The sequence below is a fragment of the Struthio camelus genome, chromosome 2 (assembly GCF_040807025.1).
Source record: "Struthio camelus isolate bStrCam1 chromosome 2, bStrCam1.hap1, whole genome shotgun sequence".
Taxonomy (NCBI): Eukaryota; Metazoa; Chordata; class Aves; order Struthioniformes; family Struthionidae; genus Struthio; species Struthio camelus.
The window spans coordinates 146,566,552-146,584,576 of NC_090943.1; the positions used below are offsets into that span (position 1 = coordinate 146,566,552).

At 38.3% G+C, this 18,025-nt stretch overlaps 1 protein-coding gene across 1 annotated transcript in view; it reads left to right on the forward strand.

Moving 5' to 3' along the window:
- The window catches only part of RGS22 (regulator of G protein signaling 22), a 62,279-nt gene that overhangs the window by 32,493 nt on the left and 11,761 nt on the right, over window positions 1-18,025 (forward strand). The window contains exons 15-21 of the mRNA XM_068933839.1: window positions 4,054-4,248; window positions 8,578-8,670; window positions 9,204-9,370; window positions 12,249-12,411; window positions 13,020-13,178; window positions 15,003-15,065; window positions 17,079-17,240. Coding sequence (XP_068789940.1) covers window positions 4,054-4,248; window positions 8,578-8,670; window positions 9,204-9,370; window positions 12,249-12,411; window positions 13,020-13,178; window positions 15,003-15,065; window positions 17,079-17,240 — 1,002 coding nt within the window. The remainder of the gene's footprint in view (window positions 1-4,053; window positions 4,249-8,577; window positions 8,671-9,203; window positions 9,371-12,248; window positions 12,412-13,019; window positions 13,179-15,002; window positions 15,066-17,078; window positions 17,241-18,025) is intronic.

Sequence of the window (18,025 nt, forward strand, 5' to 3'; positions counted from 1 at the left end):
GAGTATAGCGGTGGTACTCTGTGTAAAGCCAAAAACATGAGACATTCCTATGTGTGTGTTTTTTTTTTTTTAAACCATATATAAACTGTTTCTTCATTTTCCTGTATGTTTTATTGTAGGCTGGATCTTAGGCTTTGGTCCATAACAGTTTAAAGTGATGTTTTTTAATTTGATTTCATTTTACACCCAGCTTGCACTCTTTTTTTGCAGCAATTGAATCACTGAAAATTAAGGCCCTTGTCTTTTTTATTTTTCTTATCTTATTTCCAGTGCTGACCTGCTGGTGACAGCAGAACATCGTACAATCAGGGTTACCAGGCAATTGCGGAGGGCTACATACACATAGCCATTAAAGTAAATACATCAAAACGAAATATGTGAAACTGTTCCATTAGCATAACTAACAGCTGAAATGTAACATAACAAATCAACACATGTGCTGCAACATTTGGTATCATTCTCAAGTTTGCCTTTTAAGGCTGCACAAAAATTATTCTTGTTTTCATTGGAACACAGTTAAGAGTCAAGCTGCATCCAATCTACAGGGTCTGCTTATGGAAAAGATGCCTTCCCAAAATCTGTGCTCACCTTTGGCACAATAAAATAGTTATTCCAAATGCTCCTAAGAGAATGTGGATCAGATTCTAATAGCACATCATCGTATCTATTCTACAATTTATTACAGAAAGAGATATTGAGAGTATTTTGTATGTGTTCTGCCTGCTTCCTGTTAGAAATAAGAACGAACCCTGATTGATTGCTACGTATCGGCTACTCAGTATTTCATTTGTTAGGTATTTTTTATCTCAGCTTTGTGATAGAATAAGGAAATGCATTCTGAGGTGTATATTCATTCATACAGGGAAAGAAACGATAGTGAGAACGAAATCTGATGCATAAGAAAAATGATGGGTACCAGTAATCATCTAAAAATGTAGTGGTTATTCATTATAAACATACACATGGGAGTGTAAAATAAATTGGGAAAGAAAAACAATAAAAGAAACACATGTTGTATTTTGCAATGAAAAATAATTACTTAGAGTTAGAAAATTTGATACATTTATGGGAAGTACAATATTTTAAGACTAGAGCCAATTTAGATAAAGGAAGTTACTGGAACTTGTAGGGTCAGACACAGGATTTATGTTAGTGGAAAGTCATGGAAGGGGTTAAGGTGATTTAGCCTTTCCATTTAAGACCAGGCAGTGCATTGCACTCTTCGTATCATACAACTCAGTCAAGCAGCTGCAGAACCCCTTCATTTAGATCAGAGCAAAGTCCAGGCCTGTGAGCAGCCATACAAAGCACTTACTTAAACTTAATTCTTTTTGTTGTCTCTTGTCTTGCTTCACCCTAGTCATTCTGAGATTGCTTACAAAAGTCTTCTTACCTAGGGATGAATTTACACCAAAACCCAAGACCTGAACAATCCTCAATTTGTATCCCCAAAATCCATAAACCAGGCTAAAATCTTAATCTAAATTTCCCAAGCATTTGGTGTCTTTGGATTTGTACCGTATAAGTAATTTCAAGATGCAAACTGTGATCAAATTTCCAGATCTGGGTTTTGGGTTGGATCTATCACTTATTCTAATACATTTATAGGAAAATACATAGATGAAAAGGTAGGATTTTTTTTTTTTGTGTCTTACAGAAGGAACAAAATATTGAATAAATGAAGTATTTCGTGCATGTGATGTCATATGTATAAGATAGATATTTGTGTGAATTTTAAAGCCTTAAATTCATTTAACGTGATTTTTTTCTGTTGATCCTTTAGGACATTGGCCAATATCACAGTTTTACTACTACATTGAGATTCAGAAAACCACAAAACTTCCATAACATGGGAGTCAAAAAAAGACTATGAATATTCCTTTTAAAAGGGTACAGTGTGTTTTTCCCTATATCTCGCTGACTTACGCCCAGTGTTGAAGGCTGTGAACGCATCCTCTTTTCCTCTTGTTTGGCATGTCTAGAATTCAGAGCCATTGGTCTTCACACAGTCCTTGCATTCAACTGAGTGCAGATCTGCAGGTGTACCTGAACACGAGGCTGAGAGCTCTTTTTCCTCTCTCCTAAAACATCTTCAAGTGCATTCAGTCACTTTGCCGCTCTGTGATACTGTTTCTAGCATAGTGGAGGGCATCAAATCCCACAGCAACAGACTCTGAACAATTTAAGCAGAAAGATGCTTGAATCATGCCAAATCCTTAGATGGTATCAACCTGCACCCTTCAAAGATGAAGAAGTCATGCTGAGTACAGCACTGAGGATCTAGTCCTTTGAGACTGGAAAAGTACACTCCTATAGCTATTTCAACCACCTCTAAATTTCTACTTTACATGTGTGTTGCCAGCCCTAACTCCCTCTGTACTGCTTATGGAAAAAAATGTCTGTCTTTATTATTTGCTTTATTATGCTCTAGTTTTGCATCTGAAATTAAACACTACTGGAGGGCAGTGTGCAAGTACAGAAGCCTGCAAAGGCAGACTGTAATATAGCAATATATTATGACAGTGTCCATGTGAGTAGATTGTTAATAGTTTTGGCCAAAGCCTCTTAATCTGTGTAATTTCTGACCCTGTAGGCTGATTTTTTGTCAGCTGTAAAGAAGAGTAGAAAAATACATTCAGATTAACCCACTTAATACAAAATCAAATGAAGAAAATAAGTTTTCTGCCCAAGGAAGATGGGGAGATTTATTTTTAATTTTATTCTTAAAATTATGTTAAAGACAACCAGCCATTTAAGTAACCAGGTTAAATGTATGTTAAAATATTAAGGATCTGTTCTGGCCCCTTTTCACCAATTTATAGATCCCTTGTGTGGTTCTATGAGTCATAACAAGTAGACCAATGTAGCCCTAATGCTAAATAAATTGGTTGACCCCTCCTTAAAAAGGCTATTTTTAGAGATACCACATCTTTATATTGCTGGACTGTTCCTTTCTCATTTGGCTATTTTGTATGTTAAATGTTTTGGATGAGATTAAAAGATGATGTAACTGAAACTTTATTAGTATTAGGGTCCTTCAAAATAACTTCCAAGGTTTGACATCACTATGAATCTAATTAATGCTCTCTCTGCTAAATTTCAGTTCCTTTTGGGATTTTCTGAGACGTGCATAAGTTAGGATAAGCGTGATCTTGTTCTTCAGCTAAAACTCTAACATGCATGGTCTATGAAATGCTGAAAGAAAGTGCTTTTTTCTTCCTGACTTTTCAATATTCTTTTTTATAACAATTTATGAAACATTGAAAAAAAGTAGAATTTGACTTAGGTGACTATTTGAAAAAATAATTATTTCCTTCAAAATAAATTAAAAAGTGGCTCTGTGCTTCAAGCGCAAGTTGCTAGTGAGAAGGAAACATTCTCCAGGTTCAGCTTTTCTCTGTTTTTATGTGTTACAAAGCCTGTAATAAACCTGGCTTTGTTAAGGGTTTTGACCTCAGTTCTGCACTGATACCTCCGGTTATGGATCCTGTCCCATGCTGGAGTACCACCATTGTCCAAGGCAAGAGGATCTTAGCACAGATTGAAATTCTGTTTATTTTCATTAATTTGAACCTAAAATTACAAATTCCAATCTATTCTTAATTCAAATGGAAGAAGTAAGAATCATTCACAAGTTGGCCAAGCATGTATTTTGCAAAAGAACAATGCACAGTATTATATCTAAGTGTTGTAGCAATAACAATCCGTGAATCTATGAAGACCCACAGTCACTGTAACTGTTGTGGTTGTCTGAATGTAACTAATGATCAGCCAAATACCTCCCTCCATGCAAGGATTACATTACACATTATTTTGAGGTGTAGCCATTTTAACAAGTAGGAGTAAAAATGGCAGGGAGCTCAGCTATGGCAGTTACTGAGTTCTGGACAAAATGGTAACATAGGTAAAAACAAGGTAGGTGTGATTAGATGTACATCTAGAATATACAACAGGACAGTGAGGGACAAATATGCATTAAGTCTCTCCTTCAGTGAACTGTGACCATTAGAATGGATGATGACTAAGAAATATTTTTTTTCTCTTTTATTGTAGTTCCTTTATGCAACTTACATTGCCCCATCTGCCAGTATGGCCATTGGACTTCATCAAAATAAGAAACAAGAGATTTATCAGAAGATTGACCCAGCTTTTGAGGATCTTTTTGACCCGGCAGAAGAATACATTCTCAGTCTTCTGCTAGAACCATGGATGAAGATGGTAGAAGCAGACAAATGCAGTTATGAAAAGGTAACTAACCTGGATGACGCTGTGAAGGATTCTTACGTCAGAGGAAGAAAATCGCATAAGCTTTCCTATGCAGCCCCTGCTCCCCGTGAGTCCCACCCATGAGTCGGTTGCATTTTCAGTCAGGAAGGGAGAAATATTACTGGCCATTTCACTCACTCATTCCCTTCACTCACTTCATTCCCTCCACAAACAGGCTGGCTTCATCATGAGAGCAGACCTCCCCTCCAAAAAAATCTGCAGGTCTGTAAATTAGGGAGGGATGTATCTTGCTATGGCAAGGAATTTATCTTGCTATGGCAAAATCTGTGTTTGCATTCAAGGAGTGTCATGTTTCTGCAATCATGCCATTGATTAAAAGCCATTTTCTTACCATGGATAGCCCATGAGCCTTTTATGTTTTAAATGATAAGCAGAAAATAAGTAGCATTTCTAAAGTGTCAGTATAATGATGCTAAGTCCATAGTTGACTGTATCAGGCATTTCTTGGTGTTTGTATTTAAAGCACAGCTACTGCTTAGCATAGGAGGAAATGAGATATTGTGATCCAGCTGTGTTTGCCCCAAACACTGTTTTTAGATAGCTGCCATGCTGTGAAAGGGCTAACTGTGCTCTGCGGGCTTTCTGAAGTAGGTGGTCAGTGGCATACATGGGTCTATGTCCAGAGAGACAGCTGAAGGCTTGGACTGAGCAGGTGCATGCAGCTAGAGGGGAAGGCTGCAATTCTCACTTTGCTTTTCACAAACCAGAATAAGAAATAGCTGAGGCAGTGGTGAGGGCTGTGGGTCTCTGCTGCTTGTAAACTTACAAGGAGTTACCAACTGTGCAGCAAAACGCTACTTCCAGATCTGTAAAATATCTCTTTTGTATTTGGAAGATTCTTGCAATGGAGAACCAGGAGCTGGAGGGCAGGAAGTTATTTCTTGATCCTATTTTATTCCACTGTGACCTAAGATTAAGCATCTCTGCTTGTACAGGAAATGGCATCATGTGCTCCTGGTAGGTCTGCCAGCATGTAATGGGAACATAGACTCATTACCACCTCCGAAGTGTTTTGAGACCCTTTTGTGGAAGTTTTGCAGCACAATGGATTATTTTTGCTACTACTATAATATTGTCCATATATGTATGGACTGAACAGATAAGCAAACTCAAAGTTGGGAATGGACTTTCAGGCCTATTAGGTGGTGGCTGATACTAGACATGTAAGAATAGAATATAAGAGCAGGATAATCATGCAGCAGTCTTGCCAGCGTTCAGCACTTTGCAACTAAGGCAGTTCGTGAAGCAGAGGCTTTATCCGCATTTTTGTGCTTTTTAATAGTCTTTGATGACCTTTCCCCCCCATGAATTTATGTAATGTTTTTTGAGATGTTTTATATTTTCAGCCTCACTGTAGCAATGACTTCAACAGTAAGTTGGTGGAAAAATGCTTATTTAAGTTTGTTTTCAAATTTCTCCCAGATAATTTCATCTGATGTTCCAATGTTGTATGTTATCAACAGTGGAACAGAGGAACAGTGAACACTTGTTACTAGTCATATTCTCAACGTTGTTTCTGCTTTCGCATGTTTCTGTTGTATCCGGGTTTAATTAATTCTTTTCCAAACTGAAAAATCCGAGACTATTTAACCTCCCATTTTACAGAAGTTTTTCCTTACCTCTGTTATACTTATCCCCCCGATCTGTATCTATAGTGTTATATTCTTTTGATGTGATGCAAGCAGTACTCAAGATATGCATGCACCAAGGACTATTCAGTGGCATAATTATGTTTTCTGTTTTGCTCCGTAATCCTTTCTGAATTGTTCCTATCAATCTAATTGCCCTTTGACTCCTGGTGAGCTTCGAGTGGATGTGCAAAATAGAAGCTAATAGCCATCTGCAATGATTCCAAGATCTTTTTACTAAGTAAAATAGCTAATATAAGGCCCTAATTTGGAGCCCATTTGAATTACTTCATGGTTACTATAGTTGAATTCAGCTGGCCTTATCATGCAGATGCTAAGTATCCTGCAATCCTACAGCTCCTCACAGTCAATTTAATTTTTCACTCTGTGGAATCATTTTGCAAACTTTGTTCTCGCCTCACTCACCTCCTTCTCCAGATAATTTCTGAATGTTCTCAAAAAAACAACCCAGCACAGATTCCTATGAGACTCCAAAAGGAACCCCACCCCATTATGAAAGCTACGTATGTATTTATGGCTTTTTCGGTCCTCTAATTAATTCACAAGAGGGTCTTCCGTCTCATCCTACGATAACTTAATTTCCTTATGAACCTTCAGAAGTTTGAACACTGTTAAAACTTTTCAGAATGAAATATGCTAATCCAAATACATTTGTGCCATACTGTCTTCTGTTTTCAGTGTCTTTTTAGCTGAGAAAGCCAGTTCAGCTACGATTGTTTATGACCCATAGAATACCATGTAATGGATCGACGCTTTCATTAACATGAAATTTTATTCACTTTCTACCAGCTTAATGTTACTGTAAAACTATACACCTTTTTTAAATATATATTTCCATAAATATTAAGAATACTAGATTGTCTAATATCTGTTGCAAATATTCATTGAGTCATGTCATCTGATCAGCAGAGTATTAAAATGTATCATTTTTGTATGAAAGGGGCTGCTTCTAAACATTCTTTAAACACATCGTTTTCACTGCTTCTAGTGATGGAAGAACTCCTTGAAAGTAAGAATTTAAATAATAAACTCTTGTTTTATGTTAAGTTAATGCATGTGTCAGTTATATCTCCTTGAGTTAACTGAGGGATAATCTCCTTTTGCCCTTTCAGTTTAGATGATGCTTTACAAGTGTTCTGTTATGTGCAGACTTCTCAGCGTCCTAATAACACAAATATCTTAATCAGAGCACGAAAAATAGGACTAAGTCCTTTTGAATGCACAAGATATTCGTTTGGGAAGAGTTATTTTACGCAGACATAAGATGACCTGTTCTAGGAGGCAGGAGTCTCTTCTCCGAGGCGCGGCGCAGGCTGATGCATTAGGCACACTTCTTCCAAGCACAAAGAACAGGTCTGCTTTGTATTTTGTCCAATCCCTGGCTCTGCTCTCCCCCTTTGTTCTCCCATACAGCAGGATGTATTCGGCCCATAATGAAACAAGATATTTTATCAAGAAATAGGTGAGTGCAAAATTGTTTATTCGGGACCTAGTCAGTATCTATCTACCTTTTTATCTTTAAGCAAAACATGAAAACAGGGGAGTTTTTTATTGGCTCTCAGGCTGCTTCTATCTATTCACTCTTTAAAGTTTGTGAAAAATGTACTAAATTATTTTCTTATTTCCTTTTAAATTACACCTTCTTTTCAAGGAAACAATACCCCAAAGCACTGCATAACAGTAGAATAGTTACACTGAGCCGGAAGGCATTCAGCTAACACGGTGATTAGTGTGCTATTTATATTTAGACAAAAGCATGATGAAAACATGTTGAATGTTAATCTGAAAGTTCTCTTCTCTATTTTGCACATAAACTCCTGTATAGTTTCTAATCTTTGTAATGGAATTGCTAATCTGTATGCTAATTGACTCAATTTTGCTAAATATTCTAATCCCACATTTGAAAGGGTTAGTGAGCTGAGAGGTTTGCCAAACTGCCTTTTATGCATCTAACTAACTGTTTGCACATAACGTGGAGAACTACTCGAGTTATATGCATAATATAGTTATTATATTATTAAGTAATTTAATTTAAAAACGCCCGTACTTAATGAGTTCTTACCGTGCACAATTTATTATTGTAAGACATTAACAGGTACAAAACTGAGGGAGGAGACAGGTCTGATAGTTTGAAAGCTTTCACTTTAATTGTTTAGATATCTAGTGAGGTGTCTTCGTTGCCTCAAATCCTATTTCTGAAAATATGTGGCACCCTATCTTTGTGTCGTTTCCTATTGAGATGGTTAGTTTTAAGACCTAGATTTTTGCCTCTCAGTGGCACTGTGACATATAATTTGCTGATATAGGTGATCAGGTGAGCCTCGCATGCTTTATCACATTATAATTTAGAATTTTTTATTATGAAGTTCATTCCTTAAAGATAACAGTTAGGCTATTCAGTGCTATTCTGTAGAACTCTACATGTGATTCTACACAGATCTAAAATAAGATTTTATTCTATCAGAGCTTTTAATTGAATCGTCTGCCACAGGGATGTGACTTCCAGTGTCTTCTAAACATCTGTCTCATTATTGGCAAATATATTCTTCTTTATCCACTGTCATTGGCAAGTTGCCTGTCCAGTTCTCCATCTTTCTATAATGTGTACTGTGGAGATGACATAAGATATTATTTTTATTAGGTGGAGCTGGTGGAAGAAACTCGACAGCTGGACTCCGTGTACTTTAGAAAGCTCCAGGCTTTGCATCAAGAGAGTGTTTCCAAGAAGGATGAGGTAACACAAGTACCTATTAACAAAAACAAACTCTTTCTATCAGAGAGGGTTAACACTTTGAGTATCACCAATGAAAGACTGACTGCATGCCAGTTTGGAGAAGCGAGCTGTCTGATCTCTACTATTCATTTTTTGCGGAATGATTGAAAGTCACCATTATGTTAATTACAAATTTAGTTCTTCTGTCAGTTGCATCAATATCAGATCATTTTATCGTTGGAGTTGATGGGATTGTTTACATTAAGGTCTGTGGAATGTATTTTCAGCTCTTAATCTTGAGTAAATTCCTTGATTTCAAGTACTTTAAAGTTATGTATTGGTTTATTTGATTATGGAACCTGCACGAACTGATATGTTTAAAGCAAACATAAAAATAAAGCCGAAAAAGAACCGGAGCATTAACTCAATTTATTTTCTCAGCAATCACAAAGCTGTTCTATGGAGACAGAAGTTATCTAATGCAGGATTATGAGACTGAGCAAAACATGCAGACAAAAAATTAGTTATGCAACTGAAATAATTTCTTCCACCAGAGTGCCGCTGCTGACATTGGTCTGCCAACCTGCCTTGATGTTCTCAAAAAAGATCAACACTTGTGTCAAGTTCCCCAAGAACTGGCAGGTCCTAATCTGTGTGACCTGATCCACAACAAACTGAAGTTAGAACGGTTCCGGGTTTTTCTTGATAAGCATTCTGCTGGGTACGTTTTTTCATTATTTTATTCGTTTCTTTGTTCAGAAGAAATCTTTGCTGGGAATTTGGGTTATCTGAATGTTCCTGGATTTTAGCCATTTTTTAAGGTGTGTGTATATTTATGAAACACACATGCACGTTGTTCAGACAACTGAATCATGTTTTTGTAAAAAGTGACCTGTCATAAAATGATTGTCATACAGTTTAGCTTTCAATTTCTGCTTTGATTAATGGCAAACACCTGAGAACAGCAACTAGCCTGTAACGTGTAAGAGTTTATCCCTTTAGGGCAGTTTGAATTTAGTATATTTTAAAAATTAAAATGGATGTTACAAAAATGTACTAATAGAACACAGCCACGTTATTCTCACAGTGTGAGAGCAACCACGATTTTGTGTCTGCACTGAGCAGAATTAAGTACCGGCTCACAGCACATACAGTTTATGCAGCGTTTTTGAAAAACGGAGCCCTCTTGTTTAAAAATAAAAATTTAAATGGAAGTTCTAGTAAAAGTCAATGCAAATTTGTAGCTTTTTTTTCCTAGGCTCACACTAATCTCTACCCTGCTTTGGGAAAAGGCAGATGTTACTTGATAAGTCACTGCTAGCAAGTCCTTTAATTGTTACCTCTTTCCTTTAACTTGGGTTCCCCTGAGCTGATACTTTCCATACTGCTATTGCTTCTAGAGGAACACTACTGTGGTTTTAGATTTGATGTTGGGCAGCTTTTTCGAAGGTGTCCAGAGATGGACATCTAGCACAGGACCCTCTGGCCAAGCCTGAATGCTCACCACTTCTGCTTATCATCAGAAGCTCCCTTTGTAGTCAGGGGAGAGAAATACATGCTTCTGGGCACTCTTGTAAATTTGATGAGAACATCTGAAAAATGGTTTGGATGAATCATACCTAAAGACAGATACTTCTCTTCACTGACTACAAAAAAGCTGTAGTTAATGAGCTCAGGTGGGGATTGCTATGTTGCAAGTGCCTATGGTTAAGTGAGCTTAATGCCACTGCTAGTCTGAGTTAGTTGTCCAGACTTCCTCTCTAGCTGGGGACTGGTGGGAATAGCCAGAGACCAGGTCACCTGCTAAGTTCGGGTCCAGCATGGGTATGCTGAATAGTCTTGGGGACTACTCTGCTAACCATTGGTACATGATATTTGAAAAAGTCTCAGTAAAACAGCGTTTTAGTGCTGGGTGCAGACTGGTAACTCTGAAAGCCAGCTGGTATGCTTCCCTAAAGATGCCTAATGGTACTAAAAGCTGAATGGATCCTAGAACTAATGCAGTACAGAAAATTTCAGCAACAAACAAAAAATGTTTCATTTGCCATTTCATCAAAATGTATGGCTCTGTTTGCCCAATTACAAGATTCAGGAAGGATAGATTGCTGAGTACCTGCACACAAGTTCTGCTGGAAACTTAACCAAGTTCCATTAATTAATGTTTTGTTAAATATATAGGACGTATTCACACACAATTGCAGGACAACTGTTACTGTGGCTTAGTGGATTGCCATTTGTTAGTTTTGCCAGAATAGCTGACTATGCATGTTCCTGGCTTACTGCATGTAGAAGGTGGAGTATGCTAGTAAAAGCTACCATTGCAAGTGGTTTAAGATAACAAACTTTAAGGTTATATGTTTTACTTTTTGAGTAAGATGGATACATTTGGTCAGTTAGCGTGGTTAGATGACGAGGGAGGTGACTGTCTAAATCACAGTAACTTGAATTGCTTGTAACTGGGTGAACATTCTCACATTTTGACAAACTGGCAAATTAAGCTTTTTTCCCTTTGAAAATTTCCAACCACTTCTGCTCAAGAATTTCAGTCTCAACAGAACTTAGATCTGTAAGAGTTTCAAAAGACTTTTCAAAAGAGGACATCTGTTCTTAAATCAGTTAGATGCTTTTGAAAGTTTTACTCATAGATTAATGCTTCAAAAAAGCCTGTTATTAACAGAATGGAAAGATGAAACAGATTTATCTGAATTTACTGTTTCATATTTTATGCTGCCAATAGAGTAAATCTGCTCATTAAAATGGTCACAAAACTTCAAATGGTAAGATACTGTCAGAAAATAGTCACATAAATTAAACTGAAACTTATTCTGTTCTGTTCAACTATTCTGTCCTCCAGTTATAGAACAAAATCAATATATGTTCCATTAAAACAAACTCAGCTTGATAATATACACTCAAATTATTATGAGCAATGTACAGATCAAGAATTGCATATGGAGATTATTTATCATTTATGATGAATAATGAAATATGTAGTGGGATCAGTAATTTATGAAAAGGCAGACCACAAAAAGCCCTAAAAACAAAATACACCATAAATTGTTTTTGTCTGCTTGCCTGTGGACTGACTCACAAGCTCTACCACTTCACATGGGGTAGGGGAGGGAGATGATTTCAGGGACCAACATTCCCAGCTGTGATCCCTGCTCCTTTCCCTGAAGTCTTTTAGCAGAGGAGGCAGAGGAGGTGGGTGTCAACTCATCTCTTGGTGCCTCATAGCCTGTAATATCAGGCCCATCTGTTTCACTTTTCACTGATTCCGTGAGCTCTGCATTATGGCTCTGATTCACAGTCCCTGCTGGATTCAGCAGCAGTAAATGGAGGAGGTTATCCCTCCCTGGGGTACTCCAGGAGGGACCCTGAGTGAGATCCCTAAGATCTGTCCATTCAGCAAGTGCCATGGTCTTACCAGATGGTATCTCCTTATCTAGCAAAGAAGAACTGACATAAAATTTCAGCCCAGTCTGACCTGGTATTTAGGACTTGGACACTTTGGAGGCTTGTGATTAAACTTATAACTCCCTAGAATGTTGATGAAATTAATTCAATATTGAAAAAACACTGCTTAAATATGTTCATAGCATGGATCTCATGTGCTGGCTAGACATTGAACAGTTCAGAAGGATGCTCCACAAGGATAAAGAAAAAAGGGAAGAAAAATCTAAGGACATTAAAAACAAGTACCTCAACAAAAAGTACTTCTTTGGACCCAACAGCCCAGCTACCAGAGAACAACAAGAAGAGGTACGAGTGTATAAAATTATTCATAAAGAACAATTACACTAATAGCTGTGACTGAGATAAGAGTCCATAATCAGCTTTACCCCAACTCTTCCCCAAGCTCTCTCTTCAAATCTTACCTATATTTTTGGCTAAAAGTCTGGTTCTGTTCTGGGGGATCCTTCCTTCCTGTTTATGCTCTTTCTCTCAGAAAGATGATCTCTTAAATCTGGATCTGATGCTGCAGCCAGAGCGTGCACAGCTCGGCTCAGAAAAAGTGTAAAAAAGGGTTTTAAGGCAGAATAACCTGTTCCAGCTTTCTTTTCTAGTATGTTAGTAAAGTCACAGACAGTAAGTCTGAGCTGTGGTACTCCAATATGTCTTTATGCTTATGAAACTTACTCAGTCACGTTGGGGTATTATTTGCTTGAGTCTGTATTCTATTATAGGTAGGGACAAATATAATCTATTCTCTTTTATGAAAAGTACATCTGAGCCTTGGGTAAGCATGCATTAAATGCTTTGCTTACAGTTAAGCTCATGCTTTGCTAAATCAAGTATGCAGAGAGATAAAGGACTTTTGGTATACACAAAAATTTATGTCATGTATTTATTGTATTTGGATTGCTTAGCTAATGCGTTCAGGTGGAGGATGGGGACAAATCCTTCATGATCAGGTTTCTCCAGCGATTCTGCTAGAAATTCAGAAATACGTCCAGAAGAGATTAGAACAACAATGGTTGCCATTGTTCCTGGCAGATGAACAAGATGAAGCGGATGAAAAAGCAAAGGTAATTTTTTTTAACAACTGCAACATCTTCAGGCATTGTTTTTTGTTTGACTAATAATTTACTATTGGGATAAAATGGTTCAGAGGAAAAGCAGCCTATAAGTCGCATTGAGTTGAGATTGAAAGAGAAGCTCTAGTATGTACAGGTTGAAGCATTTAGCTTGATGACTATGAAGGCAGTTTCTCTGAAGGCTCAGTATGGCTGACAGTATTATTGTTAGATGCTAAATCTGAAGAAGCTGGTGTTCGCTCTGCTGCCACCTAGGCTGTTGGGGCAGAAAACTAACCTTTGCTGTAGTCTTGCACCCTCCAGATGCCACTCTGCCCCTAGCCATACATAGAAGAAATGCTGCTTTGTGTATGGGATTTGCCTAAGGGATCAAAAACACAAGCAAATGAGCAGACTTCCTACACTGTATTATCTCTCTATTGCACTGCCCATGTTCTCGCATCCAGAGCTGCAGAGCCCATAGGAATGACTCTAGGTCCCATGAAATTCTGCTGACTAGGGAGATTAGCTGCTGTTTCCAATCAGTTACTTTCAAAAGTTCTCAGAAAACTGGGAATGAGAAGCCTTTCACTCCTGCTGGCTCCTTAGAGCCAAAAGACTGGGCGATAGGCAGGGTTTACATCTGACTTTTTATGAGAGTGCCTCTGTGGCTGGGATCTCTGTGGGGAAATCATCCTGCTGGTGACAGTTGCAAAAAGACTTGTTTCTTGTACTCCCACAAGAGCTCCAAATGCAAATGTGACTGCAGAGGGAAACTTGACAGTTCCATCAAACAGACAGGTAGGCATGCTGCATTGACTCATAAAACTTGTTTTCTATGATCACTTCAACACCAAGAGGATTCAAATAGCTGTCAGAATTGCGTATGACCTGGATCTTTCCTCTTGATTCAGACCACTAAGCAATCTGAGAAGTATAATTTCCAAGTAAGCCAAACTGCAGTTTTAATACCCATTGCATTAAAGAAAAATTTCTCAAGCCTCTGCATTTTTTAGCTGAACTCTGCCATCCAGGCCTCCCTCCCTTACGAAGCCTGCCACAACACCATGCAACCAGGTAAAGCTGCTTCCAGTTTTAGCTCAAGCCTCCTCTTGCACCTGCTGCCCTGCATCTGCACAATGAGTAGCCCGTGCAGTTTGGAAAAATGCTGCATTAAAGTCTAATAAGCAGTTTACAGGAAATACATAATTTTAATGAGATTTTAGTCTTTTCCTAACTCCATTTAAGTCTCACTGCTTTTTTCTCTTTCTTACTGCAAATTCAGAGGATGAAAAGGTCCTTTGAAGAACATATTTTAGAAGAAATGAAACCAGATGACATTCTCCTCTTGGCTTCATATTTCACAGTGACCAAACACTCTGGGCATGCTATGTAGTCCTTATTCAGAAAATCTGCCCTTGATTTGAGGGATATTTTGGCTACAAAGAAGCTGCAGGATCAAGTCTGTATTTCTGATACAGCTGTCCAAAGGAACTAAAAGCATTTCATATAAAAAAACCATTATAGCCCCAAATCTGCTCCCAACCTAAGCAGTCTCTCTGAACAGTGCGGGTAAGACAAACCAGTGAAAGAGAGCACTTTAATTGCCATTACCTCTTGTTTTCTCCAACTCCCCAGTCTTAATGACCAGATGCTCATTTTATAGCTAAACAACAAGGGATGGCATTCAATGCGGGTCCACAACAAGTTTCGTGTATCAAGATCCAAATGAAGACGTATCAGCTGAGACTGCTACTGTGGCCTCAGTCATTAGAGGGCTGAACATCAAACTAGAAGAGTTAGAAAACACCATGATAATCTTTTGTTCAATCGTAGATAAGGGACGTAGTTGAAGATCTCTTAATCCAGAAGAAGGAGAAGACAACTAGGATGTGGAAGGCAAGTGAAGTTTGTTATGCTTCTTGTGTCTACAATTTCATTCTTTTCTGTTTGTACCTTGCATATCCTTTGCAATTCCCCTGTTGACAATGTGAGGCCCAGATGTAATGCTGTGAAAAGCAGGCATGATTTTACTGGCTACAATGGACTGATTACTTATATTACTGATGAACTTAGCTCCCCAGTGGATGACCATGATGAATTTCTCTCCTTTCCTGGTTGGAGAGGTCATGCCTGAAAAAAGCATATCTCTTGTCTTGGGCTATGGAGCGCTCTTAACCCCTCTCAAACTGGTATTGTACCTTTAATTCACATTTATCTGTATTTTGCATGCAGAGTACTTATTGGGACAAGCTGTTCATTCCAGCATCTGGTAGTTTATTTATTATTGCGAGTGGATTATGTGCAGACACAAAAGGGAATGTGAAGTATGCAGTGGAGTGGGCAGGTTTAATCATATCTTACAGTATCTGTTTCATTTACAATTGTATTTTAATCTTACAGTGCTGAGATAATATCAATTTTAAACATCTTAAACCTCTGTAATAATACATTTCATCAGATGTTTGCCAGTTTTTTCTCTTGAAGAGCAGTGAACTCTTTGTGATTGCCAACATACAAGTTGTGTACATTTATTCAGTTGAACTTTTATTGTCTGTTGAAATCAAACTGGAGACCCGGTCACCAATTATCCATGCAAACCATTAGCTCAAAAGGGATCCAGAGTGCATGTGGGTTCTGTTAACTGAATTTTCTCTTTGTCCGTTTGTTAGGAAGATGGTTATTTTCCATGTTTTCTTTTAGGGTTGTTGACCCATAAGATAAGCAATGTTTGTAGATTGGTATAGGGGTGGGAGCAGCGCTCTGTGCTTCTTTTTATGAATGTGCCCCAGAAATGCTTTTTCCCAAAAGTTGCCTAAATCCTGGTCACAGTGATCTTACTTCTTTGGACGAAACATATTTGACCATTTGGAGGAGGGCTGGGAAGATGCCATTTTATTGTCTAACTTGATCTTTATTTTAATGCTAAGGACCTTTTGGACAACCATCTCACTCTCTCCAGCAAGAGCAGGCTCTCCTCACTGTCAGGCTCTGCAGCAGAAGACTACATGTAACCCGTGCTTTTAAGAGAAGCTGTAGAATAGTTTTCAACTTAGAATCAGATTAGATTGCCAGGACCGTCCAAAAAAACTAAAAACGGTCCTGTCCCATGCTAACCGTTGAACAATGCTCCATCCCTGCCGGAGTTGGAGAGTTTTATATTGATGTTACGAGATAGTTTTCATTCATCCATCTGATAGTAAAGAAGGATAGTTTGGCTGTGCCTCTCTGCCAGTACGAGAACTGTTTCTTCAGGAAGGCAAACCCTTCTGACCTGCGCTGCAAAAAGCTGTCCCTGTATGAGCCATCTCCCTCTCCCACCCTTTCCTGGCTGCCTACTGCTCCGTGCTTTGCAGCACTAAAATGTCTTGATGACTTTAAATTCTATTTTACTATTGGTAGCTCTCCTCCACAGAGAGGAGACTCTCCAGCTTCTCTTGGTGATCATGGCAACGCATTTCAAAGCTCATTTTCTTAGCGCGATCCCTGTCAGAAGCATTTTACAGCTTTTAGCTATGTGGTTTGTCTGTTCCTTTTTCTTTGTTGTTTGTTTGCACAATACTCAAACTGTTCGCTAGAAAAGTAGCCTGTTGCCATAATCAATAACAATAGCTGTTTCCATACTTTATAGTATGTAGTCATATGGTCTAAATCATTGTCAGTCATTTCCTCTCCCATCACGTCTTCCAAAAAATATTGCCCAAACCAAACTGGAAAAAAAAAAAAAGAAAAGAAGGAAAGAAAGAAATGAAACCTTGCCAAATTCTATTGTATCCATGTCATAAACTCATAAACTACTGAAAGTTAGGGTCAGTGCAAAGATAAGAATCACACAGTTTACACTAACTAATGCCTTTGTTATTGCTTTTTGAAACAAAGTTTATTTGGTGCATTTATTTCTTCTTTTGACAGCATGTGGACAATAAGTGGGTTTCTTCATCTAGGGAAATAATTGCTTTCCGCAAAGCACTCTTGAATCCAGTAACAGCAAATCAGTTTCGACGCTTTGTGTCACTGAAAGGAGACCTACTGGAGAATGGAGTGCTCTTTTGGCAGGAGGTACAGAAGTATAAGGTATGATGGTAAAATGGAAGGAAAGGAATATCATTCGATTTGTAAGCAAATGTATCCATTCTCCATCAGGAGAATTTAAACTAGAATATCTGTAAGCATTTTTTGTTCATTGTAAAACCTTCACTGTTTAACTGTTCTTTCTTCCATGAAAATCCTCACTTCTTCAGGGTAACTATTTCAAATGACTTGAACGCGTTACCCCTGTATTTTTTCATGCTTAGCTTCTAACTATAACATTCTTCCGAGTCTCTAAAGGGACACTATTAACTAGTTAATGTCCAGATTTTGCTATACATCTGTTCAGCAGTTCAAAATACAACAAAAACATTAAAATGCTCTTTATAGTTCTAGACTGTTAAATGGAAGGATTATTGCTGGACTTGGTAATCCCACTATAATCAGAGAGAACTTTTAAACGCAATCAAATGTACAGGGGAAAGATGGTAGCTACCCATAAAGCACATAAATGCAGCGACGAGCTCCCTTATTCAGTGCAATCATGTCTGGCTGCAGCAGAAGATGTGAAACACAATGGGCTGGGAGACCCAGGAGCGAATGTCAGCAGCGATTGCCTCTCCCCCAGATACTTGCCCCTGGGTGATATTGCTACAATAGGAGGTGCCGCACCACGGCAACCTTAGGAGCATGCTTTTAAATCCCACTGCTGCCCCTGGAATTACCCTAGGCTGGATGGAGGGGCTCATTCCTTTGGCGGCCTGTGGACTGCTGCTGATCCAAAAATGTTATGGGGGGAGGAGGGGTAAGCAGAGCCTCTCCTGGGCTCC